At 59.3% G+C, this 26,631-nt stretch overlaps 1 protein-coding gene across 14 annotated transcripts; it reads left to right on the top strand.

The window, feature by feature from the left end:
• Positions 1-233: 233 nt before the first annotated feature.
• On the top strand, positions 234-25,709 carry WIZ (WIZ zinc finger). 14 transcript variants are annotated; one of them, XM_082457621.1, is made up of 13 exons: positions 234-382; positions 1,782-2,045; positions 7,049-7,121; positions 8,734-10,865; positions 12,010-12,333; positions 16,560-16,730; positions 17,649-18,152; positions 19,209-19,607; positions 20,187-20,738; positions 21,856-22,383; positions 22,580-22,999; positions 23,294-23,489; positions 24,542-25,709. In XM_082457621.1, exons 2-13 carry the CDS (start codon positions 1,841-1,843, stop codon positions 24,699-24,701), a joined length of 5,664 nt encoding a protein of 1,887 aa, XP_082313747.1. In that variant the 5' UTR covers positions 234-382; positions 1,782-1,840; the 3' UTR covers positions 24,702-25,709. The 14 variants fall into 14 exon arrangements, with proteins under 14 accessions (XP_082313747.1, XP_082313756.1, XP_082313753.1 ...); XM_082457630.1 differs by lacking the exon at positions 8,734-10,865; XM_082457627.1 differs by lacking the exon at positions 16,560-16,730.
• Positions 25,710-26,631: the final 922 nt, after the last annotated feature.

The raw sequence follows: 26,631 nt of genomic DNA, 5'->3' as shown, positions 1-26,631 counted from the left end.
AGAGCCTCTCCCTGGACTCTCAGGCCGCGCGGGCCCTTTAAGGGTCACCCGCCTGGCCACTCCCAACATGGCGGCGCGGCTGCTAGCTGCCCCCCCACCGAGGTGGAGCAGGAGGGGGTGGGGGGGAAGGGGTGCCCTGGACCTCCCCATCATGGCGGCGCGGCGGGGCTGTCGCGCTGAGGTCACGGCGGCGCGCCGGGGGGGGCGGGGCGGTGGGGGGAGCGATTTAAAGGGACAATGTCCCCCGAGTGGTGGAGGCGGCGGCGGCTGCGGAGGCCGCGGCACCGGCACCGGGAGCGGCGAGGACGGTAGCGGCAGCGACGGCCGCACCAAAGAAGGGAGCTCCGAGCCCCGGCGCCCAGCCGGCGGCACCGCCTCCCCGGTGAGGCCCGGCCCGGCCTGGGGAGCCCGCGGGCGGGGCGGAGCCGGCACGGGGAGGGGGAGGCCCGGGCCGGGCAGGGCCAGGCGGGACCCCCCGGGGCGGGGGGCGGGGGCGGGGCCTGCAGGGGCGGGGCCTGGTCGGGGGCGGGGCCGCACAGGTTGGGGGGAGGAGCGGGGGTCTTGGGGCAGGTGTCCCCCCTACCTTGGCGCGTCCCGCGGGGTCTCCCGCCCCGAGGTGCACGGGCGGAGGGCGCATCTCCCGGACCCTGGCGCCCCTAGGGGTGCGCTGGCGCGGCGCCGCCACCACCCCTGCGACCCCCGGGGGTGTCCAGGAGGGAGCCCTCCTCCCCACGCTGCCAAAGTGCTCCGAAGTTGCGGTCCCGCCCGTTCCCCGCGGGCAGTGCCCACCCGGTGGGCACCCGCAAGTGCTTCCTTGGGGCCTGGGCAGGGACCCCCCCCCCACCACAACGGCCAGTCCACTGACGGGCCCCCTGGGAGCCCCCAGGCCCCCGAGGGCAGCGCCTGCAGCCAGGCCTGGAGCCCCGGCCCCGCCCCGGTTGCCTGGGCTCGGCCTCCCACCATCTCCCTGGGGAGGGCGCCTCATTCCTGCCCTTCACTTTCCGCCGTTACCTTGAAGGTATTTATAGGTGGAGAAGACAGCCCCCACCCCCACAGCCTCCCCAGGGTCCTCATTTCTGGACCAGGAGCCCCATCCTTCCCTTTTGCCCTCAGACTAAAGAGATCTTGGGAGGGTGGGATGAAGGAACCCAGGCTGGGTATGCATGAGGGGTAATGTGAAGGGGTGAAGCGAGGGGGTTAATGCTGGGGTCACTTGAGACTGAGTGTGAGGGTGAAGGGGTTAATGCTGGAGAATCCTAAGGTTGTGTATAGAAGGAGGGTTGGAGTGTGGGAAAAGTGCAGGGGTAACTGATACGGGCAACAGAAGCAAGAAAAGTGCAGGGGTAATGATGGGGGGTGGGGGGGACTTGAGACAGTGTATAGGATCAGAGTGTAGAAGTGGCCGGGATTGGAGCTGAGGCATGCGCACAGGATATGCACGTGCATGGAAGTGAGGGCTCAATTGGGGAAAGTGCAGCGGTGTATGAATGAAGGGAGCCATCTAGAAGTGATAGGATTAATGCTGCAAGAAAACAAGGTGGCTGAGTGTGCATGTTGTAAAATGGGGTAAACTGAGGCAGTGCAGGATGCTGAGGTTAGGGACCTTTGGGATACAATGTGTGAGGATAGGGCTTCAGTACCATGTACTTGCTCACCTGTGCTGGGAGGTAAACTGAGGCACTGAGCTGCAAGGGTGAGGACTGGGGCTTCAAGGAAGGAGAAACTGAGGCAAACTGCGTGCCTTTCCTACCTCCCCTAAGCACCTGTCTCTCTGCCCCCAGACCTACAATGCCTCACTGAGCCAGGCGGGCAGCTGAGTGGAGACAAGCAGAGAGCATCTATGGATGGGCCCCTGGCAGGCGGCCTGGCCGCCCCGGATCGTCCTCGAGGCCCCGAGAGACTGCCTGGCCCAGCGCCGAGGGAGGACATCGAAGGTGGGGCTGAGGTTGCTGAGGGGGAAGGTTGCATCTTCCGGTCCACCCATTACCTGCCTGTCACCAAGGAAGGCCCTCGAGACATTCTGGATGGCAGAGGTGGCATTTCTGGTAAGAGGGTGGGCCCTGTGGCCCTGGGGGAGCATCCAGCCAGGTCCCCGAGGCTCAGGGAGGGCCAAGTCACCCAGCCCAGCAGGGACTGAGTTGGAATTCTGATTCTGCCTGGGTTCAGAGCCTCTGCATTCTGCTTAGTTTCCCATTTTACAGTTGTGAAAACAGAGGTCCTGGGAGCTAATGACCTGACCAAGGCCCCCATTGGGTGACAAGGAGCTGGGACTTGACTCAGGTCTGCCTGGCTTCCTTCTCTGAGCATACTAATTGGGTCCAGGTGCCCAGCTTAGCACCCCTAGCTCCCCTCCCTGAGCCCACTTGTTCCCCAGGCATACCCCATTCCCATCAGCCTATCCCAGTTCCCTCTTGCTGCACTGTCTTGGTGAGTCCTGCTCCGGAGCCATTGGTCCCAAACAGCTTATGCCCTCTAGTGGTTAGGGAGAGACTGGGTATCAGGGATGACAGCCACCCCTTTATGCCTCGGTTTCCCAGCAAAAGGGGATCTCACACTGTCCCCACCTCAAGATTTGTTATTCCTTCATTGAATACTCAGCAACTACTATGTGCCAGGCTCTGTTCTAGGTGCTGGAGATACAGCTGTAAACAAAAGTGGCAAAAGTTTCTGCCCTCAGGGACCTGACATTCTGATAGGGGAGACAGACAACAAGCAACTACATAAATAACATACGGGCAGGTAGTGACAGGTGCTGTGAAGGTATTAAACAGAGTGCCAGGATCATGCCTGGGAAATCTGGGAAAGCCTCCCTGAGGGGGTAGAATTTGAGTGGAGCATGGAATGAATGGTGGGAAAGGCAAGCCCCGGAGAGGGAACAGCAGGTGCAAAGGCCCTGTGGTGAGGAGGAGCCTGGCATGTTCAAGGGCCAGGCAGGAGCCTGGTGTAGCTGAAGAGTGGTGAGTGCGGTACAGGCTGATGTACTATATGTCTCCCTTCATCTCCTTGGCCTGCTCTAAAGGCCTTGGTTTCCAGGAATCTCCAAGCACTCTGTAAGGGGTTTCCTACACACCAAGCCCTTTATGTGATCATCTCATGTCATTCTCAAAAAAACCCTGTGGGGTAGCCTCGGTTATTATTATCCCATGTTAGAGATGGGGAAACTCAGACCCCACCTGAGGTGTCAAGTAAGTTGCCCAAGGGCCCACAGCTAGGCAGTAACCTGGCTTGACAGCCCTCATCCTTAACCACCACCCTGTGTCAGGGCATCCTTGACCTGCCCCAGTTCACCTTAGCAATGCTCATGACACTCAGATATTTACAGAGCACCTCCTAAAGGTCACTGGTGCACAGCGACCAAGCATACACACCATCCCTGCCCACACTGGACCCTGCCATCTGGGGTCAGACAGACAGAGCAGCCACCAGGTGCTAGGACACAGTCACTGAGGTTGCAATGGGGGAAGCCCAGGCTGGGGGACACCCAGGAGTCCTGGGTGAGGAACACTGAGTCAGACAAAGTGGGCAGGGGACATCTAGGCAGGGGGCTCCACACATGCAATGGCGTGGAGGTGACTGGTGGCACCTGAAGGGAATGAGGGGGTGAGACCCCTGCTCAGAGAACCTTAGCAATCCCCTCCTCCAAACCATTAGTAACTCAGGCCCAAAGAGAGGCAGGACCGTGTCCCAGGTCATGCGGCTGGCCAGGACAGGCCCAGGACTTTGTGGGAGCACTGCGGAACAGGCTCTGGGTCCTGGGGCCCTCTCTGAGTCTGGTTCTGAGGAACTGGGCGCTCTGCTATACCTGGCAGAAGTCCCAGGTCTGGAGAGAAGAAGGTAGGTAGGTGGGTAGGTATGTCCTCACTCCCCCTGGGGAATCAGCCAGGGTCCAGTGCATGTGCCTGGGGAGGAGGGGAATGTGGCTGCTGAGGGGGGTGAGGTCCACCCTTACTGGTGTCCCTGAGCATATGGGGCATGGGGCGAGGGTGGCTTGACTTGGAGTAGGGTCGCGGCCTGGAAGCTGGAGGAGGGCCTGGGCGTCGGACACAGTGTCTCCCCCCCGCGCCCCCCCCGCCTCCGCTGCCCTCTCAGCCCATTCCACCCCGCCTTCCCTGAAGCAGGCACCTGCCCTAGGAGTCTTGTGATGCCTATAAATAGGAACAGCCTCTGGGGCTGCTGTTCCATGCAGAAGCCTGGGCCCTCCCTCATGCCCACCTAGTCCTTGGAGCCCCTCAAGAGCACCCCTGGAGTGGCTACCTCCAAACTCCACCTAGACACGGATGAATCCCCTGCCTTCTCTGTCCTCCGTTATGGCCGTTGGCCTGGAGCCCCTACAGCCTCCCTGCAGCCCCTCACCCACAGTTCGGCCTCTCTGGTTGGCCTCCTGGGTGCACCCAAAGCTTGTGCGGCTGAGATGGTCCGCGTGGATTGCTGAAGAGTCTGGTGCATGCCTGGCACTGGGACCAGGGGGCTAGGGGATGAACAACACGTCATTTCTGCCCTCGTGGGGCCCCAGGCTGAGGAGGAAATCAGAGCATGGAGCGAGTGGGCCTGAGGCTCCCGGTCAAGCCTCCAGCTTCCAACCTGGGACATGTCTCAGCCAGCCCTGAACCCCGCCCCGGGCACACCCATCTCCCTTCCTTCCCCCCACCGCTGACTCTCTGGATCGAGCATTTACTCTGTGATCTTCCTTGGCATCTGTCGCTGGCCCTTCGAGACTGGGGCCGTAGCTGTTCCCATCATATTGAGGAGGAAACAGGCTTGGAGCAGGAAAGGCATGCCCTTCAGGTTCCCGCTTGGGCTGGAACTGGATCTGTCTGACTCCAATGTCTAGATTCTTGGCCACTCTGCCAAGCTGCCTGGCTTGGGGTTCCAGCTGCTCATGGACACGCTCCTCATTTTCAGTCTCTCGTTTTCAAACCCCCTCGGGGACCCCAAATGGCAGGAGCCAATGAGGGCCCCTTGGCATGGCCACTGTCAGGGGCTGCATCCAAGGTGCCTTGTCTGACCCATGGGGACTTCTGGACCCCCGCCGGCTGTGGAGGCCTCTGGATGAGCCCCCAGCCCCCAAGTGTCTCGGACACAGGGCCCTGCTTGGTCTGCTTCCTCCAAAGTTGCTGCCACTAAAAATAGGAGCTTCACTGGAGCCGCTCAAACAAATAGGCCAATACGGCCCCCTGGCTCGTGGAATTCTTAGACAACGGCAATCGCAGAATCATCGAATCTGGGACACTCGGAATCTCAGGAGCTTGGGGTCCCAGAATCTCAGAATCAGGACACCCGGACCCTCAGACTTGCACCTCTAGCCTGTGCTGGGGCTTGTTGCCTGTGAAATGGTTGCCCTCTCCTGAGAACTCATGTCTGTGATTCTTGTGTTCTCAAGAGACCCATTTCTTGGGGTCTCACTCCCTTAGCTGGTCCAGGCCTTGATTTCCCAATCCTCCCACCCTCTGCAACACTCCACCCACTCCATCCTCCCACCCTGACACCAGCCCTTTCATCCGAGCACACCCCGACCTGGCCCTGCTCCCCATCAGTCTACCGCAGAGCTTCTCAAATGGAGGCGATTCTGCCCCAAGGGACACTTTGGCAATGTCTGAGGACATTTTTGGTTGTCATGACTGCAGGGCCAAGGGTCAGGGCGGGGGCTGGCTACTGGCATCCTACAATACACAGGATGCCCCCCACCACAGAGAATGAGTTGGCCCCAAATGTGAGTAGCACCAAGGTTGAGAAACTGTTCTAGATGATGCAGGTTTCTGAATCCCCATCACCACCCTCACCTTCCAGAGGCCACGTGACAGTCACAACCCTTCTCTCAGACTCAGCAGAAAGACCCCTGGCAGTATCACAACTTGCTGACCCCTACTCTCTACCCTCAACAGCTCTTAATTTTTTGGCCTCTGACAGTCAGCTCTCAATTTCCCGGGCAAATTGGACAGTAGGGTATTTGAAAAAGTACTAACCCCGGCACTAGCCCTCTTTCTGGACCATCCTCAAATTGAAGCTAATCCAGCAATTGCATCTGTTGGGCTCTGGATGGGGCACAAGTTCCCCCAGTGTGTTAACCTTGGCCCACGCAATTGGCCTGTGCCCCGATTGGCATGCTCGCCTGCGGCAGGCGGGTGCAGCAGGCAGAGGAGGCACAGGCCAGGATTCCTGTGGTCGCTCCAGGCATTGGCTCCACAGGCGGATAATGGAGAGTTGGCTCTATCTGTGTGAGGGTTCCTAGGAGGGCATGTGATTCTACAATGTAGGCCTGGAAGGGGTTCTGGGAGGCAGGAGGCAGGGACGGGCCCTCTGCAGCTCAGACTAGAGGGCTCCTCACTCTTCACCTGGCAAGTATTGGTTGAGCACCTGCCGTGTGCCGGGCACTGAGGTGCTGCAGTGAATGAGGCCCTGGGGTGGGGGGTGGGGCAGCTTATGTGCTAGTAGGGGACACAGGCAATTTCAGAGAATGCTAAGAAAAACAAAAAACAAAAAACGGTAATGAGAGAAAAAATCACAGGGGCTCAGTTTAGCAGGTGGCCAGGGAAGTGTTCTCCAGGCAGAGGGAATAGCTGGTGCAAAGGCCCTGAGGTCAGAAAGAGTTAGGTGGGTTTGAGGCTTCACGAGGAGTCTGGGCAGAGTGAGTGAGGGGTAAGGAGGAGAGGGAGGTGAGGCTGGAAAGACCTGCAGAGGTCCCACCTCATGGGGCCTTGTAGGTGGTGGTTGGGAATCTGGCTTTTATTGTAGTTATGATGAGAAGCCAGGTGAGATTTTACCAGGGTGTGACTTAAAAAAAAATCACCCTGGCTGCCAGATGGGGGCAAGGAGAGAAGGGTTGAAGGCAGCAAGCCCTGGTGGTCCCCTAGGAAAGCGAAGGGGACTCCTCCAAAGAAACCCCTTTCAAGGCTCAGGAGTGCAGAGGCCAAAGGCCTCTCAGGGGAGAGGAGTGGGGAGCCGGTCGGGCCCTTCCGAGGTGCCCGGCAGGGCTCCCAGAGCTGGGGTGCTGTGAAGGGCCCCAGCCAGGGGGACCCCAGCCCCTCAGGGTCTCCCCTCTCTGTTGCAGACGGGCAGCCCCATCCTGGCCTCAGCGAAGCCCTCCCCCGTGCCACCTCCGCCACCCATCGGATCAGCAGCTGGTGAGTGCCACGCTGGCCCTGACCTCAGGGAGGGCAGGGGGGCAAGCAGGACATGCCTAGGCCTGAGAGAAGCCCCCAAGAGTGAGAAGGGGATAGGAGGGAATCTGGAGGCCAGGCAGGAGGAGGTGGCTCCCTGCAGGCAAGCCCCTGGGCATTTGTAGGGGGTGGAGGGAGGATTGGGATTAACACAGACAGTCAACTCTCATTATCCCTGCCAAGAGCAGGGCCAGTGGGCCAGGAGCCTGGAGGTTGGACCCTTGGAGTCCTGTCTCTGCCAGGTGATCCTTAGAATAACGTTTGGCCTCTCTGAGTCTCAGTTTCCTCATCGGTAAATGGAGTCCCTAAGATACATCTCACAACCTCGCCTCGAGGACCCAAGGGACATTGGGTAGGAGCAGGAATTGACAGCAATGCTGATGGCAGCAGCCTTTTATTAAATGGCTTGGTGGGTGCTAATATGTACTAACATCCATATTGGGATTAATAATAGCTCTCAGTTATTTAGCGCTTGCTGTGTACTAGGCTCTCAGCGCAGGTTTACCCCACTTAGTCTTTGCCATAACCCTGGGGGTAATGGTCCCATTAACATTGCATGTCACTGATGGGGCTTAGAGAGGTAACCCTGTGATTTCCGCTCAGCCTCTCAGTGGAACCCATTTCCGCATCTGTTCCGTGGGTGTGATCCATAGCCCCTCGTGGAGGCAAGCTCTTGAAAATGAGGGGGATTGATCAGGAACAGTCATAATAAGAACCCACAGTGGTCATGGGCTTACTGGGAATCAGGCAGCAGGCCAAGTGAAGCGTTTCCCAACTTTGAGTTGTGTCATCCTCACCCTCCACTTCATGGGGTCAAGGTCCCCATTTGAATAAGCACCTGCAGTGTGTTAAGTTTTCTTTGATTACGGGTATGAGACAGCTCCCTTAGTCATTGCATAAGGGCACAGAAGCTCCTGGTTCTTGGGACTCGTCCCCATTTTTCGGATTGGAAAACTGAGGCTCAGTGAGGTTGCCTTGCCTCCCCTCTCCTCCAAAGGAGGTCAGGGTCACTGGGGCCACAGGCTGAGCAAGGACTTTGCACCTCTCCTGACTCTGCCCTTCTAGGAGGGGAGATGCAGGGAGGAAGGTAAATTTGCTTGAGTTGTTTATACTGCAGAGTTTCACCAAATTTGCTGGAAAGATGAGGCTAAACAAACTAGATCACCCCAACTTGGGGAGGACCAAGACAAAAAAGCAGCCTGAAGCATAGGTCGGAGCCTTGGACCCTCCCAGGGGACGGATGAGAGTTGACTGTGCCACCAGACTTGGGGACACTACTTGTGATCCCCGCTGTGGTCTCTGCACACTCCCCCCCAACCCCATGCAGCGGGGCTGGGCTACATACACAGGTGTTCCCTGGGAGCTAAATCTAGTGTTTGACCCAACGGCTCTGGAAGGGTCCACATGTACTCCCTCTACCTCCCGACCCACACCCCAACACTCCCAAGCCCCTCTGAGGCAGCCCTCAGGCTGGGTCTCTGGAGCCTATCTCAGACTGCCTGGGACCCCCTCCCCTGCCCAAGGAAGGGAAACTGAGGCCCACAGCTAACCTGTCCCCATTGGCACTTCCTTGCAGCTGCTGGGATGGAGGCAGCCTGGACTTCCAGCCGGGCTCCCCAGCACCCCATCCCCTGGGCCACTTCCCTGGCCCCCCCGATGGCCGGGGGCCCTGGGAGCACCCCATGGTTCAGGAGGCCGGGGAGGGCATCCCATCTGAGCGGAGGTTCGAGGACTCGGTCATTATAAGAACCGTGAAGCCCCACACTGAGCTCGAGGGCTCTAGAAGGTTCTTGTACCATCAGGGTGAATCGAAGCTCTCGGAGAAGCTCCCCCGGGGCCGCCCCAGGTTCGACTGGCTCCAAGACCCAGAAGAGCAGGCCCCACTCCAGGATGCACCGCTGCACCTGGACCTGCCGCCCCAGCTGCCACCCCTCACCTCCTTCCGGACAGTGCTCGTGCCGGTAGAAGATACCACGAAGACGTTGGATGTGCCAGTGGTGGGCACCGGAGAACACCTGGCAGACCTGGAGGGCCTGGCCCAGCCGTCCGAGTGGAGCCTGCCCAGGTCGGCCTCAGAGGTGGCCACACAGACCTGGACGGTGAACTCAGAGGCATCTGTGGAGCGGCTGCAGCCACTGCTACCCCCCATCCGGACAAGGCCCTATCTGTGTGAACTGCTGGAGGAAGTGGCCGAGGGGGTGGCCAGCCCAGACGAGGATGAGGACGAGGAGCCAGCTGTGTTCCCGTGCATCGAGTGCAGCATCTACTTCAAGCAGAAGGAGCACCTCCTGGAGCATATGAGCCAGCACCGCCGAGCCCCGGGCCAAGAGCCCCCGGCCGAGTTGGCCCCCCTGGCCTGTGGCGAGTGTGGCTGGGCCTTCGCTGACCCTGGCACCCTTGAGCAGCACCGGCAGCTGCACCAGGCCTCCCGGGAGAAGATTATCGAGGAGATCCAGAAGCTGAAGCAGGTCCCAGGCGACGAGGGCCGGGAGGCACGGCTGCAGTGCCCCAAGTGTGTCTTTGGCACCAATTCCTCCAAGGCCTTTGTGCAGCATGCCAAGCTGCACATGCGTGAGCCACAAGGCCAGGCTGCAAAGGAGCCCTTCGGGGGCGGCAGCAGGGCTGGCAGCCCAAGCCCCGATGCCGCCTCCCTCACCTATCAACCCTACGGAGATTCCTTGGGCCTCAGTGCCTGTGTTTTCTGTGGCTTCCCCGCGCCCAGCGAGAGCCTGCTCAGGGAGCACGTGAGGCTTGTGCATGCGCACTGGGAGGAGGATGGTGAGGCTTCTGAGGAGGACCCTGCCAGCCGGCCCGGCACCAGCCAGGATGCTTATGCCCGATTCTCTGATGCCGCTGACTACTTTGGCAAAGCTGAGCCGCTCTTGGCCCCCATGTGGCAGGGGAACCCTGCTGGATACGACCCCAGCCTGTCCTTTGGCCCTGGCTGCCAGCAGCTGGGCATGAGGGATTTCCCACTGTTAAAGCCACTCCCACATGGCTCGAGCCAGAGGCCCCAGGGAAGGCCAGCCTTTCCCTCGTCACTAGCATCTGCCCCCTACTCCTTACAGGCCAGTAGAAGCAAGAGTGCTGTCCACCCACAGGGGCTCTCAGCCCAACTGGGGGACCAGAGGCACCCTTGGAGCGAAGAGGAGGAGGAGGAGGACATACTGCTGGCCTCGGAAATGGACTTTTCCCCCGAAAATGGAGTCTTTGCACCATCAGCCACCCCCGGCCTCATCCCACAGTCAGCCCTGGAGCTCAAGCAGACATTCCGAGAAGCCCTGCAGACAGCTGAAGCCTCACGGGCACAGCAGCAGCAACTCTGTGGGATGGTGCCGGTTGTTCTGGTGGCGAAGCTCGGGCCGCAAGTCATGGCTGCGGCAGCCAGGGCCCCCCCGAGGCTGCAGCCTGAGGAGCTGGGGCTGGGGGGTGGCCACCCCCTGGACTTCCTGCTCCTGGACACACCGCTGGGTGGCCCTCTGGGGTTGGACACGCTCCTGGATGGGGACCCAGCAGAGGCACTGAAGCATGAGGAGCGGAAATGCCCCTATTGCCCAGATCGCTTCCACAATGGCATCGGCTTGGCCAACCACGTTCGGGGCCACCTGAACCGCGTGGGCGTCAGCTACAACGTGCGGCATTTCATCTCCGCCGAGGAGGTGAAGGCCATCGAGCGCAGGTTCTCCTTCCAGAAGAAGAAGAAAAAAGGTAGGGCGGCTTCACTCCGGCACCCACCTCCCTCCAACACCTGGGAGATGCACAGCTGGGCAGCTGAGTTCTGAACCAACCAACCCTCATTCTAAATCCTCCCGTAGTGCCAAGCAGGGTGAAGTCAGGGCCTCCCCCTCTCAGAAGACCTGGGAGCTGAGGCAAAGGTCACCACATTGGAGGAGGTGCGGGGACACCCCAATGCCCTGGCCCTTCCAACAGCTGGAAGAAGGAGTATGAGCAGGGAAGTCAGCCCCAGGCACGGAATTTCATTGATTCCTTCATTCAGCAAATATCTGTTGAGTTAGGTCCCCTCTGTTCTGGGCACTTGGGAACACAACAGTGAGCGGAACAGCAGTCCCTGCCCTCCTGGAGTGCACAGCCCAGTAACAGGAGTGGTGGGACCCTGGCTGACTTCAGAACCCCTTGGGCTGCCTGTGAGGTATGCAGATTCCCAGGCACCAAGGTTCTGATTCCGGGGGTCTGTCTCCAACACCAGTGCCCTGGGTGGTTCTGATGCTGGCAGACATGGAGCCTACATGGGGAGGTGCTGGTATGGTGTTTGAGAGTGTGTGTGTATGGGCACTGGAGGGAAGGGGCAGGGGACAGACAGCCACAAAACCAGGCAGTTACAATGTTAAGTGACCAGGGCTGTGATGGGGGAGGCTCGGGGAACCAGGAGTCTGGGGAAGCCAAGAGAAGCTCCCGGACTCTGCCTGGGGGATCCAAGCAGACTCCCAGAGGAAGGTGTCCCATCCATTTATCCATCTCTTCATTCAGCAAAGATTTAATTTATAACACTGGGGTGTATAGATATGAGCTCTAGACGAAAGAGGGTATAATCAAATACCCAAACTCACCCAAATGATTGCAAATCCACCCTGGAGAAGTATTTCCGAAGGTGGGGTCCCTGATGCTTTGAGCTATGTAAGGGGAGAAAATGGAAGGTCAAGAAGAGGAGACTTCTTGGAGTGAGCTATACAGGCAGGAGCATGAACAGCAAAGGACAAGGGAGGCATCCAGGGTGAGGAACAGCACTAAATGTGTGATCCGCTGAAGATGAGCAGCCCCGGGAACGGGGAAAGCTGGGGCTGTCCCACCCCCTCCCCCAGCCAGGCAGTCCATGTCCTCTCTCTCTCTGCAGTGGCTAACTTCGACCCGGGCACCTTCAGCCTGATGCGCTGTGACTTCTGCGGGGCCGGCTTTGACACTCGTGCTGGCCTCTCCAGCCACGCCCGGGCCCACCTGCGTGACTTTGGTATCACCAACTGGGAGCTCACTGTCTCACCCATCAACATCCTGCAAGAGCTGCTGGCCACCTCAGCTGCTGAGCGGCCCCCCAGCCCCCTGTGTCGTGAACCTGGGGTACCGCCTAGTGGCTTCCTGACCTCCCGCCGGCCCCGCTTACCTCTTACAGTGCCCTTCCCACCCACCTGGGCTGAGGACCCTGGGCCAGCCTACGGAGATGGTAAGGGGAGAAGGGGCAGGCAGGGCTGGAGCCCTGACCCTTCCCAGGGGCCCGGAGGGATGGAGGAGTGGAAGGGGGCAGCCACTCTGCTTTCCTGGAAGTGTTTCAAGTCACTTTACAAAGTAGGTCGACAACTGTCCTGCCACTTAGGGGTCATTGCTGTTTTACTCAGGGGCTGGGCCAGGGCTCCTTCTAGATCCAGTTCCTGCCTGCCCTGACTGACAGTGATTTTAACATAGGCTTATTGAGCTCTTTACTAGGAGCCAGATACTGTCCTAAGCACTTTACAAATATGGACTCATTTACATCCTCACAACAATCCTTTAAAGGCAGGTGTTATTATCCCCATTTTACAGATTCGGAAACTGAGGCACAGAGAGTTTAATTAACATGCCTGAGGTCATACAGCTGAAAGCATGTGGAGCTGGGATTTGAAAGCCCAGGAAGCGTAGGCTCCAGAATCCTTGCTGTTAATGATATCTTTTATCTAGCGCGGCACTGTCTGGTGGAACTTTCTGAGATGATGGAAATGTTCTCTACACAATGGTACTGTCCTACAGGGTCACCAGTGGCCACATATGGCTGTTGAGCACTTGAAATGCAGCTAGTACAAGGTTAGTGGTGATCCAATTGGACGGTGCGGATCAGGAGTCTACATTCTAGATTTTCAGTGGTGCCTACTGTGTCCAGCAGCATTGATAACCTCTCCCGTAAATGAGTGCTTGCTGTGTATCAGGGTTTCATCTCACACCTGAAAACAATTCCGTGGAGCTGAGGATTGTTGTGTTCCTGTTTTATGGATGAGGAAACTGTGGGTCCTCTGCTTTGCCACAGCCACAAAGCAGCAGAGCTAGACTTCTGCACACCATGTTTGGTGGTCTCTCCAGTGTAGGATGGCTTGGGAAATCCAGAAGTAATATTTTGGTGAAGGAGCCTGGGGCTGGACACCGTGGAGGCAGTGGAAAGGTGAAGGACCCAGCCTTACAAAGCCTGACTTTGTGGGAGACTTTACTGAACCTCAAAGCAGAAAACTCAGCAGTGAAGAGACGGTGGGCTCTGAGGAATGGAGAAGGTGCCTGAACAAGGGAATTGTCCAGGGGCTGCCTGGGGCTGAGGTTTTCTTCTCTGTTTCTCCTACCTGGAGTTTCCAGGGTCCTACCTAGTTCTGTACTCTGGGCTTTGCTGGACCCATCCACAAGCCTCCTTACCAGTGAAGGGCACTTGAGGGTCTGCAAAGAGAAGAGGGGGGCTATCAAAGCCCCCTCTCCTCCTTGGAGAAGGAGGAGATTTGATAGTGTATAGTGGACAGAGAGAGGATAGTTGTTGGTTGAGGTCACACTTCGGGGAGAGGCAGAGTGGGGATGTGACCTCAGGCTTCTTGCCTTTGTGAAGGCTATCCCCTAGGCATTCAGCTCACATACCTGGCTAGGTTTGTGGTGTTTCAGTGGTGGCTAGGAGGTGCAGCTTGCTCTGAAGATGGCTGGGGAGCACAGGAAGCAGTTTGTAGTCTCCAGCACTGCCCCCTTCTTTCTCTGTCACTCCAGCAGAGGCCTGAATGTCAAGCTTATGCCCTTTACCCGGCACCTGGGCCAGGCACCCCGAGAATGGCAGCCTGCATCCAGCAGCCAGGTTCAGCTCTGGCTAAGCTGTTTCCACCAGAAGACCAATGTACCAGCTCCCAGTTAGTGCTGAGGGAACTGGCCAAGTCATTGGGACATAGGAGTCAGCCTGGTACTGCACTGGCCCTGTACGTGGGGGGAAGCTATGATCAGTCTTTCAGTGAACACGTTGGGGGTGAGGGCGTTAAGGAGTGGTTGAGAAGATCCCGGAAACCTTGCCTGAGGAAAGATGTCTAGGATTAGGGCTCGGTCTGGGCACCGACCCTGCAAAGTGACTATCCTTAGAAGCCTCTCCCACGCCTCCCTAAGCTGGCGGTAGGGAGCCGTTGCCAGGTTGGGGGCGGGGCAACGGTCAGATGCTGGCTCCACCCAGCTGTCAAATAACAGCTGGGGGCAATCCGTTAGTTTTGGGGAGGGAGAAGCGGGTTGTGCTTGAAATGTGGTGCCGTTCTTGTGGGGAGTTCCGCAGGATTGCCGAACAGCGCCGTCGGGGGACAGTTGGATACCAGGATGGTGTTGGGGGATCCTCCTAGTTGGGGATCAGGTGTCTTCCAGGATTCCCGACCCGGAGGGGAGACTTCCAAGGAAGGGAATGGAACAGGGTCCCGGGGCAGGTCCTAGCTCCGCCCGTCGGGCTCTAGGAGCCTGGATGCTGTTAAGGCGGATGCGTGTGGCCGGAGGATTCCTATAGTAGTCTTAGGGATGTCCGGGGTGGGGAAAGAGTGTCCAGGTCCGCCGAGACCTGGGCTGGGGCAGCAGTTGGCAGCCGCTCGTAGCACTGCATGCGTGTGTCCGCCAGCTCCCCACCAGCCTGGCGGGGACAAGGGTTTCGTTCGCTGTGCTCGGCGCTCGGCCGGCCGCCCTGGGCGCGCCCCTAGGGACGGGGCGGAGCGGAGCGGACTCCGCGGCGGCGGCGCTCGGCGCTCGGCTGCTCCCGCCTGGGGCGGCCGCTCCGCGTGCGCCGGAGCCAAGATGGCCGCCTCCACCGCCCAGTGCCGAGTGACAAAAGCGGAGAGCAAGGCGGCGGCGGGGCCGCGCGCGGGGGGCGCCCGGGAGCGCGCGCCCGCGGGGGCGCCCCCGCTGGGCCCCCAGAGCCCGGGCCCCGCGGCTCTCCCCGCGCCGCCGCCGCCGCCGCCCCCACCCCTGCCGCCGCCGCTGCCGCCGCGGGACGGGCCCAAGGCCGAGCCGGAGCCGGGGCCCGGGCCCGCGCCCGCGCCCGCGCCGGGTAAGAGCCCGCGCCGGGGAGGGTGCGGGGAGGGCAGAGTTGGCGCCCCGCTCGCCCCCTGCCGCCGCCGCCGCCGCCGCCGCCCCGACGCCCGCCATCCAGTCTCCGGGACTTCCCCTCCCCCCAGGCCCTCCAGTCGCGGGGACCCTGGGCCTCCCGTCGCGGCTCGCAGGGTCCCGGGCTTCAGAAACACTCTCTGCCGCCACTTCGCGGAATCCTCACCCCATCTGACAGATGCCCCCTGAACCCCTTGGAGCCTCTGGATCGTCTCTTACCACAGTCCCTGTTCCTCCCGCGCGGAAACCCACTCCAAGTCACTTCAGCCTTGACAAGGTCCCTGCCCCATCTGACAGACGCGCCCACTCCACCCGGAGGCTTTGACAAAGTCCTCGGCGTCCCGGGCCCCGGTGCATCCCCCGACCCCCTACGTCTCCTTGCTTCTGTAGGAGTCAAACTGAGTCAGGGACCTGCTTGCCCTCCTATTAATAACACTGAGCATCTCCAGGGTTCCATCTGACACACAGTTCCTTCATTCTCAGAGCTCTCTCCATGCTCTGAATGCTAAACCCGGGGCTCAACAGGCTTCTCAAGCCCCTTTTTCTGAAAAATTAGACCATGAAAACTCACCTTTGACTGTCTGTCCTCTTATACGCCTCACCCGGAGAAGCTTCCTGGCCTGATGGATGCCTCAGAGACTTCCTATAAAGTTCTGTAATTCCTATTCTCTCTGTCCCCAGTAAGGTTCCCTGCTGGTCCAGGCTCCTAGTTCTTACCTTACCCCACCTAGGGTTTAGCTTGTGATAAGACCACCCCAGGATCCCCAGTTGTCTCTGCAACCCCAGCCCCAGCTGTCTTGTCTGGTGGAGATTCCCCATAAGTTCCATGGAGCCTCCTTCCTGTCCTGAGCTCCCTGCCTCTGCATTGCCTCTCTGGCCTCTGACCCTGGCCTTGTCTTAACTGAATTCCCCTTCTGACTGCCACCTACCCGCCCCCAAGACTGATAGATGCTTCCCTCCACAGAGAGGAGCCCAGAGAGATCTCTCTGCCCAGAGAGATATTTTCTCTGAGATCTGCTAAGGTGGGAGTCTTGGCTCAGACTAGCACTGCGTCCCCTGACCTGTCCGTGTTCTGGTAGGTGGAAGCCGTTCCTAGTCTCTGCTGTCGGTTGGCAGCCTCGACATCCCTGCGTCATATTGGTGCTCGGGGTTATGGACGGAGCCTCAGCTTTCATGGGGTGAGCTGCATTCCAAAGTGAGAGCAGGCACCAAAGATGAGGAAGAAGGCTCCCACCACCACCTCCAATGTACCCCTGGCCCTCAGTCCTTACAGGGGTAGACAGCCCACACCTTGCCTGGGCTGAGCCTGTCTTCCCAACCTCACAGGCCTGGGTTCTGAGGAAAACGCAATGGTGGCCATGGACTTGGGCTCCCCCCTGCTCCCCAAGAAGAGCCTGCCTGTCCCTGGGCCCCTGGAGCAGGTGGCCAATCGGCTGAGCAGCAAAGTGGCTGCAGAGGTTCCTCATGGCAGTAAGCAGGAGCTGCCGGACCTCAAGGGTGAGTGGCGCAGGTGGCAAGGGTGCCGGCCAGGCTGGTCACACTCACAGGGAGCTCTTGGGCCTGGGAGTTAATGTGGGGCCCCAGGTTGGCCACAGCTTTCTCTCTGGCATCTCATGGCACCAAGGAGACACCCAGCTATCTTCTCTCTTGAGCTTTTGCTGTCACAGGCATGCATGGCCTTGAGCCCTGGTCAAGGGAGGGGCATCCAGAGAAGCAGTGGGCATGTTCATCAAGAGCTCACACCCAGACCCAGTTCATTTGCAGACTTTGATTGCTGATAGCTACGTGATCTTCTGCATGAAACTGCCTTGTTTGTCCATTGATTCTCAGGTCATTATTGAGTAATGACAGGCACTGTGCTGGACCCTAGGGATGTGAGAGATGCAAAACAGACCTGGCCCTTGTCCTTGGGAGTCACTGAAGTTGGGGAGCAGGGAGGCAGAGAAGCAGATAGGCAGGGATAAGGGCTCTGCAGAAGAGGGTACAGGCAGGGCACCACAGAGACCATGGCTGAGGCCTCCAACCTAGCGTTTGGGGCATGAATTAAGCTGCAGATGGTGGCTAGGCCTCAGCTTTTGTCTGGCAGGTCAGCATCTGTGTGAAAACCTGCTGCCAGGACACTCTGGTACGTTAGAGATCCGAAAGGCATTCCACTGGCTGGACCACAGGAGCGCTCTGCTCCTGCTGTGTGCCTTTGGGCACAACTCTTCCCCTCTCTGAGACTCAGTTTCCTTATTTGCAAACTGAACAGGCTAATTCCTGCCTCATTAGGGTCATTTTAAGGGTGGGAGGTGTTGACAGAAGCAAAACACTTGCAAGAGCCTGGGTGAGTGGGGCCCCAGGGGAGGAGAAGTGGGAGAACAGAGACTGTGCAGCCTCACAGCTAGCTCTCCTGGCCTCCGTCTCACCTTCCAGCCCAGAGCCTGACCACCTGCGAGGTCTGTGGTGCCTGCTTTGAGACACGCAAGGGCCTGTCCAGCCACGCGCGCTCCCACCTGCGGCAGCTTGGGGTGGCTGAGTCGGAGAGCAGCGGTGCCCCCATCGACCTCCTCTACGAGCTCGTGAAGCAGAAGGGCCTGCCCGACACACCCCTTGGGCTGCCCCCGGGCCTGACTAAGAAGTCCAGCTCGCCGAAGGAAATGGTTGCTGGAGCCCCACGACCCGGCCTGCTCGCCCTGGCCAAGCCCCTCGATGCCCCTGCTGTCAACAAGGCCATCAAGTCACCTCCCGGCTTCTCGGCCAAGGGCCTGGCCCACCCGCCCAGCTCCCCACTCCTCAAGAAGGCATCACTGGCCCTGGCGGGCTCCCCTACCCCCAAGAATCCTGAGGACAAGAGCCCCCAGCTGTCCCTGAGCCCCCGGCCGGCCTCCCCAAAGGCACAGTGGCCCCAGTCTGAGGACGAGGGGCCCCTGAACCTCAGTGAGTGCGGGTCCTGGGAGCCGAGGGAGGTCCTGGCGCTGGGAGGGGCAGGGCCTCAGGTTGGGCTGCAGGGCTCAGGGTGGGGGCAATGGGGACTGCAGCGCCTGTGTCCTGAGTCGACTGGGCCAGAGTGTGTTAATCAAGGTGCTGCGTCTCCTGTTGGGCCAGCCATGCTGCATATTATCTGTCTCCATTTCACTTCGATTTTCTAACCCCTGGAAGCCTGGCTGTGGCTACTGAGCCTGCCAGGGTCATCCTCACCACGTAGGGGCAGCTTTTGGCTTTCTCTGGGCCTGAGGGTTGGGGCAGTGAAGGTAACCAGGGCTCCCGTGGGGCACCTTGGGTCCTGCAGGTAGACAAGTGGTCCACCTGACAGGAGGTCCCATGGTTGGCCCTGTCTTCACATCCTCCTGCTCCTGGTGTCCTTTGCAGAGGTACCTCTGTGCCCAGGGATGGAGCTGTACCTCCTGGGCTGCCTGTGGGCATGGCAAAGAAACTCCCAGGCGTGGTGAGCAGATTTAACAAGGGCATCCCTTAGGAAGTTAGGCCTTTCCACACATTTGTGGTCATTAGAGTCTGGGGGTGAGCCTAGGGTCTGGCACCCTGCCCAGAAGGGCACCCCAGTTGCACCTCACATTCCAATGAAGCTGTTTCCACTGTCTGCTGTGCTTCCAGGAGCAGCGTTCTGAGCAGGTGTGCCCTTGGCTGTATGATGCTCGGCAGCTGGTGGGCCCCTGCTTTGCACCCCCCCCCCACCCTGCACAGCTTCATAGCTGAGGTCCCTGGGAAGAAGGCCTGGAAGCATCAGATTGTGCCATTGGAATTTGGCCACTGCCTCTGTACTCCACATCCTTATGCTCTCTACACTCACCTTGATGCCAAAGGGCTAGGCAGAGAACAGGACTTTCTGCTTCCCAAAACCTCTTAAATCTGCGGCACAAGTCTTGGACCTCCAGCAGCCTGGGCAGCCGAGAATCACACCAGGCCCTCCCGCCTCAGTCCCCCAGGGCCGGCCAAGGTGGCGGCCGTGAACCCCCCTGTGTTTTGTCTCCGCAGCTTTAGATAGTGACGGGGGCAGAGAGCTGGACTGCCAGCTGTGCGGTGCCTGGTTTGAGACCCGCAAGGGCCTGTCCAGCCACGCCCGCGCCCACCTGCGCCACCTGGGCGTCAGCGACCCGGACGCCAAGGGATCCCCCATAGACGTGCTCCACGGGCTCATCAGGAGGGACGGCGTCCAGATCCGCCTCCCACCCGGGCGTGGCACCCTGGCCCTGCTGGGGCGGCCTCCTCCCGCCTCTGCGGCCCTCTCCTTGCTCCCCCCCCCACCGCCGGCCACGAAGGCCAAGCTGAAGGCCGAGGGTATGGCCAGCCCCTGGGGGAAGCAGGACCTCTCAGCCGCCGCAGCCGCTGGCATTTTCTGGGCCTCTGATGTGGAGCCGTCTCCTCTCAACCTCTGTAGGTTCTCGCTTCAGCCGCCCCCTCCTCCCTGCGGGCCCTGGAGCCCCTCCCAGGGGGGGGGGTCACAGCCCCATCCCTACTCCCTCCCTGCTGGGGCAGGGAGTGGACAGGGGCCCTTAGCAGTGGACCGGTTCTGCCCAGAGATCTTGTCGGCAGTCAGCTGCTAGGCCTTCTCTCTTGGCCTTTGACCTCCATGACTGAGACTTTCCCTGAGAATGAAAGCCAAGGGTGGGGTGCTGCCTTTTGGTGTAGAAGGTGCCCATGGTTGCCCCTGGTCTGGATGGCAGGGCTACCACTTCCTGCCCCCATCCTCGTTAGGACCCGCAGAGCCATCGAGTCTTGGTTCTGTCCTTTTCCGCCAGGACCAAGGGCCCATGCGCTCTCTAGAGCCTCCCTGTGCTCCTGCCGGGTGTCTGGCCCCCCCACCCTTCTCCTCAGTCCCCTCAGTTGCACTTGCCCTCCACCACCACCCCAGCCCCTGGACGTGCTGCTGTCCACGCCCAGCCGACCAGGAGACCCACAGGTGACTGTGCTAACAGTGCCCACGGTGCTAACTGCCCCTTTCTCCTGCTGCAGCTTCAGGCCCAGAGCCGGCACGTGACATCCGCTGCGAGTTCTGTGGCGAGTTCTTCGAGAACCGAAAGGGCCTGTCGAGCCATGCACGCTCGCACCTGCGGCAGATGGGCGTGACCGAGTGGTACGTCAACGGCTCACCCATCGACACGCTGCGGGAGATCCTCAAGAGACGGACCCAGTCCCGGCCTGGCGGACACCCCAACCCGTCAGGGCCTAGCCCAAAAGCCCTGGCCAAGGTGGTGGGCAGCGGAGGTCCTGGCAGCTCACTGGAAGCCCGCAGCCCCGCGGACCTTCATCTCTCACCCCTGGCCAAGAAGTTGCCGCCGCCACCAGGCAGCCCCCTGGGCCACTCACCGACTGCCTCTCCTCCTCCCACGGCCCGGAAGATGTTCCCAGGCCTCTCCTCACCCTCCCTGCCCAAGAAGCTGAAGCCTGAACAAATGCGGGTGGAGATCAAGCGGGAGATGCTGCCGGGGGCCCTTCATGGGGAGCCGCACCCATCCGAGGGTCCCTGGGTGGCACCTCGGGAAGACATGACCCCCTTGAACCTGTGTAAGTGTGACCCTGGGGCAGGACAGGGAGAACAGGTAGAGGGGTCTTCCCCCACACTTCCCTTGGGGATACCCAGAACACCCAGGGTTGCAATGGAAGGGAAGTACACAGGTCCAAAGGACAAGGGGCTAGCTGTGTGTTCCTGCTACGCAGACCCCCAGCTGAGCTGCTTCTTGATTATTCGTCATTCCTATGAGGGCGGCAGAATTGTGTCATTAGGCAATGGCAAAAAGATTTTATATCTGTACCATCTTTAATTGATTGGTAGTGGCTACCATCCAGATTCCTAGGGAGAAAGACTGCAGGGATCAATTGGTGATGTCTCATGGGCAAGAGTATGAGTATTGGAAATGGATGTCTTTCTGATATTCCTGGTCACTAAGTACTTGACATTTGGAGTTCAAGTTAAGGTCTCAGCTGCTCCAGAGTCTAGCAGTACATGACCTTGGGCAGTTGCCTCTTTTGGAAGATGGAGATCAGCATGGTCCCAACTCTGTAACACGGTTTTCTGAAGTGGTGTAAAGCACTTAGCTTTAATGCTTAAAGCTCTGTGTATGCAGTAGCTGTAACATCCCTATTACAACAAGCAAGTGCACTTCCCTCTCCAACTGTCATTTAGCTGCTGTGTGCCGAGCAGGTGAGGATGGCCCAGGCCTCTGCCTTAGTGCTCACATGCATTTCATGTCTGCTTTATACCACATGCTTTGAATTGCTCCTGCTTTAGGGTCCCCCCACCCCAGTAACACAGGGAGGTGGTTTCCATCTCCATTTTGCAGAGGAGGAAACAGACTCAGGGGAAGTGGCTTGTCCAGCATCACACAGGGGGTCAACAGCCAAGCTTGCCTCTGAGCCCAGGATCCAGGGAGTGCTTGTTCCTCGATACTTCACAATGTCATAGGGAGTCATCATGAAGCCAGCTAGAATTTGAGGTTACAGAACAAGCAGAAGGGCTGGATGATGTACACAAGGGCCTCTGGAGGCAGATGAAGGAGCGGGTCATTCAGGTCTGGGGCTGCATGTATGGGACAGCAGGGCACTTAACACTGACCTTGAGCTTGGAGGCTTCCTGCCAACAGCCACCGCCTCCTTCTCCTCCCCCTGCCCCGACCCCCTGCAGCGTCCCGGGCAGAGCCAGTACGTGACATCCGCTGTGAGTTCTGTGGCGAGTTCTTCGAGAACCGAAAGGGCCTGTCGAGCCATGCACGCTCGCACCTGCGGCAGATGGGTGTGACCGAGTGGTCTGTCAACGGCTCACCCATCGACACGCTGCGGGAAATCCTCAAGAAGAAATCTAAACCATGCCTCATCAAGAAGGAGCCGCCGGCCGGAGACCTGGCCCCTGCCTTGGCTGAGGATGGGCCCCTCACAGTGGCCCCTGGGCCCATGCAAGCCCCTTTGCCGCTGGCGCCAATGGCTGGCCGGCCAGGCAAACCAGGAGCTGGGCCAACCCAGGTTCCCCGCGAGCTCAGCCTGGCACCCATCACTGGTGCCAAGCCTTCAGCCACCAGCTACCTGGGCTCAGTGGCAGCCAAGCGGCCCCTGCAGGAGGACCGCCTCCTCCCAGCAGAGGTCAAGGCCAAGACCTACATCCAGACTGAACTGCCCTTCAAGGCAAAGACCCTCCATGAGAAGACCTCCCACTCCTGTAAGCAGTGGGTGGCAGGGTCCTGGGAGGGCATCTGCCAGGGCCTGTAGGGCTGGGCAATGCCGTACACACACTTATCCCCAGTGGGGGTCAAGGCCCCAGTGGGAGGCGGGACTGGCTCCTGACCTGGGCAGCGCCTTCTGGGTACCCTTGCTCCCTTCGGGCTGGGGCTCAGCAGCACCCCCTCTGCCTGCAGCCACTGAGGCCTGCTGCGAGCTGTGTGGCCTTTACTTCGAAAACCGCAAGGCCCTGGCCAGTCATGCACGGGCGCACCTGCGGCAGTTCGGCGTGACCGAGTGGTGTGTGAACGGCTCACCCATCGAGACACTGAGTGAGTGGATCAAGCACCGGCCCCAGAAGGTGGGCGCCTACCGCAGCTACATCCAGGGTGGCCGTCCCTTCACCAAGAAGTTTCGCAGTGCCGGCCATGGCCGCGATGGCGACAAGCGGCCGCCCCTGGGGCTGGCACCCGGGGGCCTGGCCGTGGTGGGCCGCAGTGCCGGGTGTGAGCCAGGGCTCGAGGCTGGCCGGGCAGCTGACAGTGGTGAGCGGCCTCTGGCAGCCAGCCCGCCAGGCACTATGAAGGCTGAGGAGCACCAGCGGCAGAACATCAACAGTGAGTGCTGGTGGAGGAGGGTCATGTGCTGCCACCTACTGGGATTCCCCTGGCTGCCCCCTGGGTTCTCTGCTGTGCATCTGCCCTTAAGTCAGTTTCCCAGTTTGCCCTCCCGTTCAGTCATCCATCCTTCATCCCACCTGTCCCGAGGTCCAGGAGGTGTCCAGTCATCAGTTGTCCTGACTTAAAATTCCCCACAGCATTTGCCCCTTGCTCGCTGAAGGCAGGAACTTCCTCAGAGGACTTGCCCTCTGGCTCATCTCCCGTCCCTCTCCCCACCTTTCCCCACCTCAGAATTTGAGCGCCGACAAGCCCGCCCTCCAGATTCCTCTGCGGCCCGGGGTGGTGAGGAGGCCAATGACCTGCACCAGAAGCTGGAGGAGGTGCGGCAGCCTCCGCCCCGGGTCCGGCCAGTCCCCTCCTTGGTGCCCCGGCCCCCTCAGACATCACTCGTCAAGTTCGTTGGCAACATCTACACCCTCAAGTGCAGGTATGCAGCCCGCGGGGGAGGGAGGGAGACTACCCGCCCGGGGCTTGGCCGTCCAGAGCCTCTGAACAGGACTTGGGCTGGTGGAGGCAGGAGATGTAGCCTCAAGGACTGCCCTGGAGTGTGGCTGGACCGAGGTTAAGGGCTTCTCACAGACAGCAGCACCACAGAGCATCAGGCTGAGACCTTGAGCTTTATAGCCCACAAGACCTGAGTTCAGTTGCCAGCTCTGACCCCAGCTTAGTGACCATGAGCAAGGATTTCCTGCTCCATGCCTCAATATTCCCACCTATAAAACGGGGTTGATAACAGACCTACCTGATAGATTTGTTATGAGGATTAAAAGAGTTGAGTATTTATAAAGCACTCCAACTGTGCCTGGCGCATGGTGAGCACTTGGCAAGTATTTTCCGGATTAAGAAAAAAATAGGTCTTAGTTCATTCTTACCAAAGTCCATGTGTACATCAGAGGCCAGGAAACTGAGAGTCTGAGATGTGATGTGCCTGCCTCAGGCCACACAGGCCAAGTCAGAAGTAGGATTGGAACCTAAGTCTCGGAGCCATGAGCTTGGGTTCTGGGCCCCTATGCTGTGAGGCCTCCCTTGGGGCCGAGAGGATGAGGAGCCGGTGAGTTGGGTGGGTAGGAGTTAGTGCCCAACCCCCTTTCCCTGGCTCCCATCCTTCTCTCCTGGGGCCTGGCGGGGTAGGATCTGCTTCTCTGTGTCCTCTCCCATCTCAGAGCACATGCTTCAGTCAGCTGGCAGAGGTGCTTGGGAAGCTGGATGGCCCATACCCAGTCCCTGAGCCAGCAGGCTGCCCTGAGCATAGAGATGGGAATCTCCAGGGGACCCTACCATGACTCCATGATGGGTAGAGGTAGCCATACATGGGAGAACATCTAGCTTCTGCGTCCCCCTTCCCTCAAATCCTGGGCTTACTTTGTTCACTCTGAGTAGCAGTAGGTGTGCCTGATGCTCAGGGTGTGGCCAGGGCTATGCTTCCACCTCTCCTCACTGCAGTGGCCACTTCTCCCTCTCTCTGTTCCCCCTCTACAGGTTCTGTGAGGTGGAATTCCAGGGGCCCCTCTCCATCCAGGAGGAGTGGGTGCGGCACTTACAGCGGCACATCCTGGAGATGAATTTCTCCAAAGCGGACCCTCCGCCCGAGGAGCCCCAGGCCCCACAGGCACAGACAGCGGCAGCAGAGGCGCCCTAACACAAAAGCATTCCAGATCCCCTCTCGTGCCACCTCTATCTCCTCTTCCTCCTCAGTCTCCTCCTCCCTCTCCTCCCTCTTTCTTTTCCGTTTCCAAAGGAGCAAGCCAAAACCTCAAACCGGCACCTTTCAGGAGCCGGGCACACTACATCCGGGGCACTGGAAGCCAGCTAGCCACGCTTCCCCCAGCCTGAGGACTCTGGGGCCACACGCAGGGCATCTTCCTTCAGCCCACACCCACCTGCCCACCCAGTTCAGCAGGGGCAGCGGCCAGGTCTCTGGTGGCAGCCAATCTGTTCACAAGGGAGGAAGGCCAGCATTCTCCCACATCTAACAGCCAGGCGGGCTATGTTTGCCATCCGTGGCCACTTGCAAAGACCCCAAGGACCCCTGTCCTGGTTCCCTCTTGCCCCTATGAATATCCTCTCACACACGCACGCACGCACGCACGCACTCAACGTACTTCGTGAGACCCGGGAATCTGCCCCAGCCCTCCAGTTCCCGAGTCGAACGACGACCACATCATGCCACGGTGCTTGCTCAGGGGAAGCCACACTCCCTCTGTGGCCCGCTGCTGGGGCCTGGGAGCCCCCCCACTGAGCCCACAATGCCACGGAAATCCTTGTTGGCCACCCCCCCAAGAGGGGCCTTCCCAGCTGGGAAGAGCTCAGAGCTGACAGCTGCCTCCTGCCATGCCAAGGCCCCCCAGAGCCTTGGGGGCTCCAGGGCCTGGGAGGGGGTGGGGGTGGGACTCTCCTTCCCCACCCTCACCCCCCTCCCTCTTTTCACTGTTGCTTTCTATGTATAGCTCCCTAGACCTTTCCACTTTTTTAAAACCGCATTTTGTGTAGAGAATAAGGAACGTGGATCTTTTTATTTTGCAATCCTGGGCCAGCTAGAAACCGGGAGCTGATTGACCTTTTAACTTTTTTCAGTGGCCACATTTTGGTTATCGATGTACCTAGAAGTATGTAAATTAGATTAAATTTCTCTTCTGGAAACACCCCAGGGCAGGCAGCCAGCGTGTGTTTTTCTGTCGAGTGGACAGGCTGGCATTGTCTGTCTGGCAGCCAGGGCTGGGATCGAGCCACCTCCGCCAAAAGCCCCTGGAAGCCCTGAGTTTTCCTGTTGGCCGCCAAGCCCACCAGACCTCTCTGGGGATGAGCCCAAGTTCCCAGCTGTTGGCCCTCGATGGCATGGCTGGTGGGAGTGCTCTGGCCAGCTGGTGAAGCGGCTCCTGTGAGCTGAGGAGAGGAACCAGGACTCTGGGCAGCTGGTCTGGGAAGGGAGCCAGGATTGAGAAGTGATTGAGGCCTGAAGGGCTCTCCGAGGGCAGGAGCTGTCCAGTGAGGGTGTGGGGGACTCACTGGGGGAGGGTGAAGTGCACAGCTGCTGAGACTGGCCTGCCTTCAAGACATGTGACTTGTCTGGAGACACATGCACCCTGAACCTGACTAACATGAGGGGAAAAAGAGAGCTGCTGGCTCCTTTTCGTTGTTATTTATTTTCTCGTTATGCAAATGTTTATTGAACATTTCTGAGATTTTAAGAGATTTTGTTGGCTGCTCCTTCTTGTTTATTGCATGTGGTTTTTAGCTCATCGTTTTCACTTAAACAGCCAAGGGCTAGAAAGTAGAAATGACCTCACGGGGCAGAAGCCTCCTCCACTCCCAACCCTGTTATCCTGGGCCCCCCACCATGCCCCTGGCTGGGAAGGAGGGTCTAGCAAGCTGTGATAATATGCCCTCAAGAGTAGTCTTGGCCTGCACACTTGGCTTTTCTGTTCGTGTGAGATCAGGACACACATCTTGCCTGGTGGAGGAAGGCCTCTACTACTTACAGCTAACCAATGCTGTGGGTGGGCATGTGTGAGACTTTGAAAGCCGGTAGGGCATCTCCTCGGATGAGAGCACCTCCTCTTTCAACTTTT

This window comes from Balaenoptera physalus (assembly GCF_965194825.1).
Source record: "Balaenoptera physalus genome assembly, chromosome: 3".
Classification (NCBI taxonomy): Eukaryota; Metazoa; Chordata; class Mammalia; order Artiodactyla; family Balaenopteridae; genus Balaenoptera; species Balaenoptera physalus.
The sequence above is the reverse complement of the archived record's forward strand: the minus strand, read 5'-3'. Positions and strand labels throughout refer to the sequence as shown.

Coding starts and splice junctions, on each gene's coding strand:
- WIZ (XM_082457621.1), top strand. CDS start 1,841: ATGGATGGGCCCCTGGCAGGCGGCCTGGCCGCCCCGGATCGTCCTCGA. Junction 12,334..16,559: donor TGGGCCAGCCTACGGAGATG/GTAAGGGGAGAA, acceptor CCAACCTCACAG/GCCTGGGTTCTGAGGAAAAC. Junction 19,608..20,186: donor GCCGTCTCCTCTCAACCTCT/GTAGGTTCTCGC, acceptor CTCCTGCTGCAG/CTTCAGGCCCAGAGCCGGCA.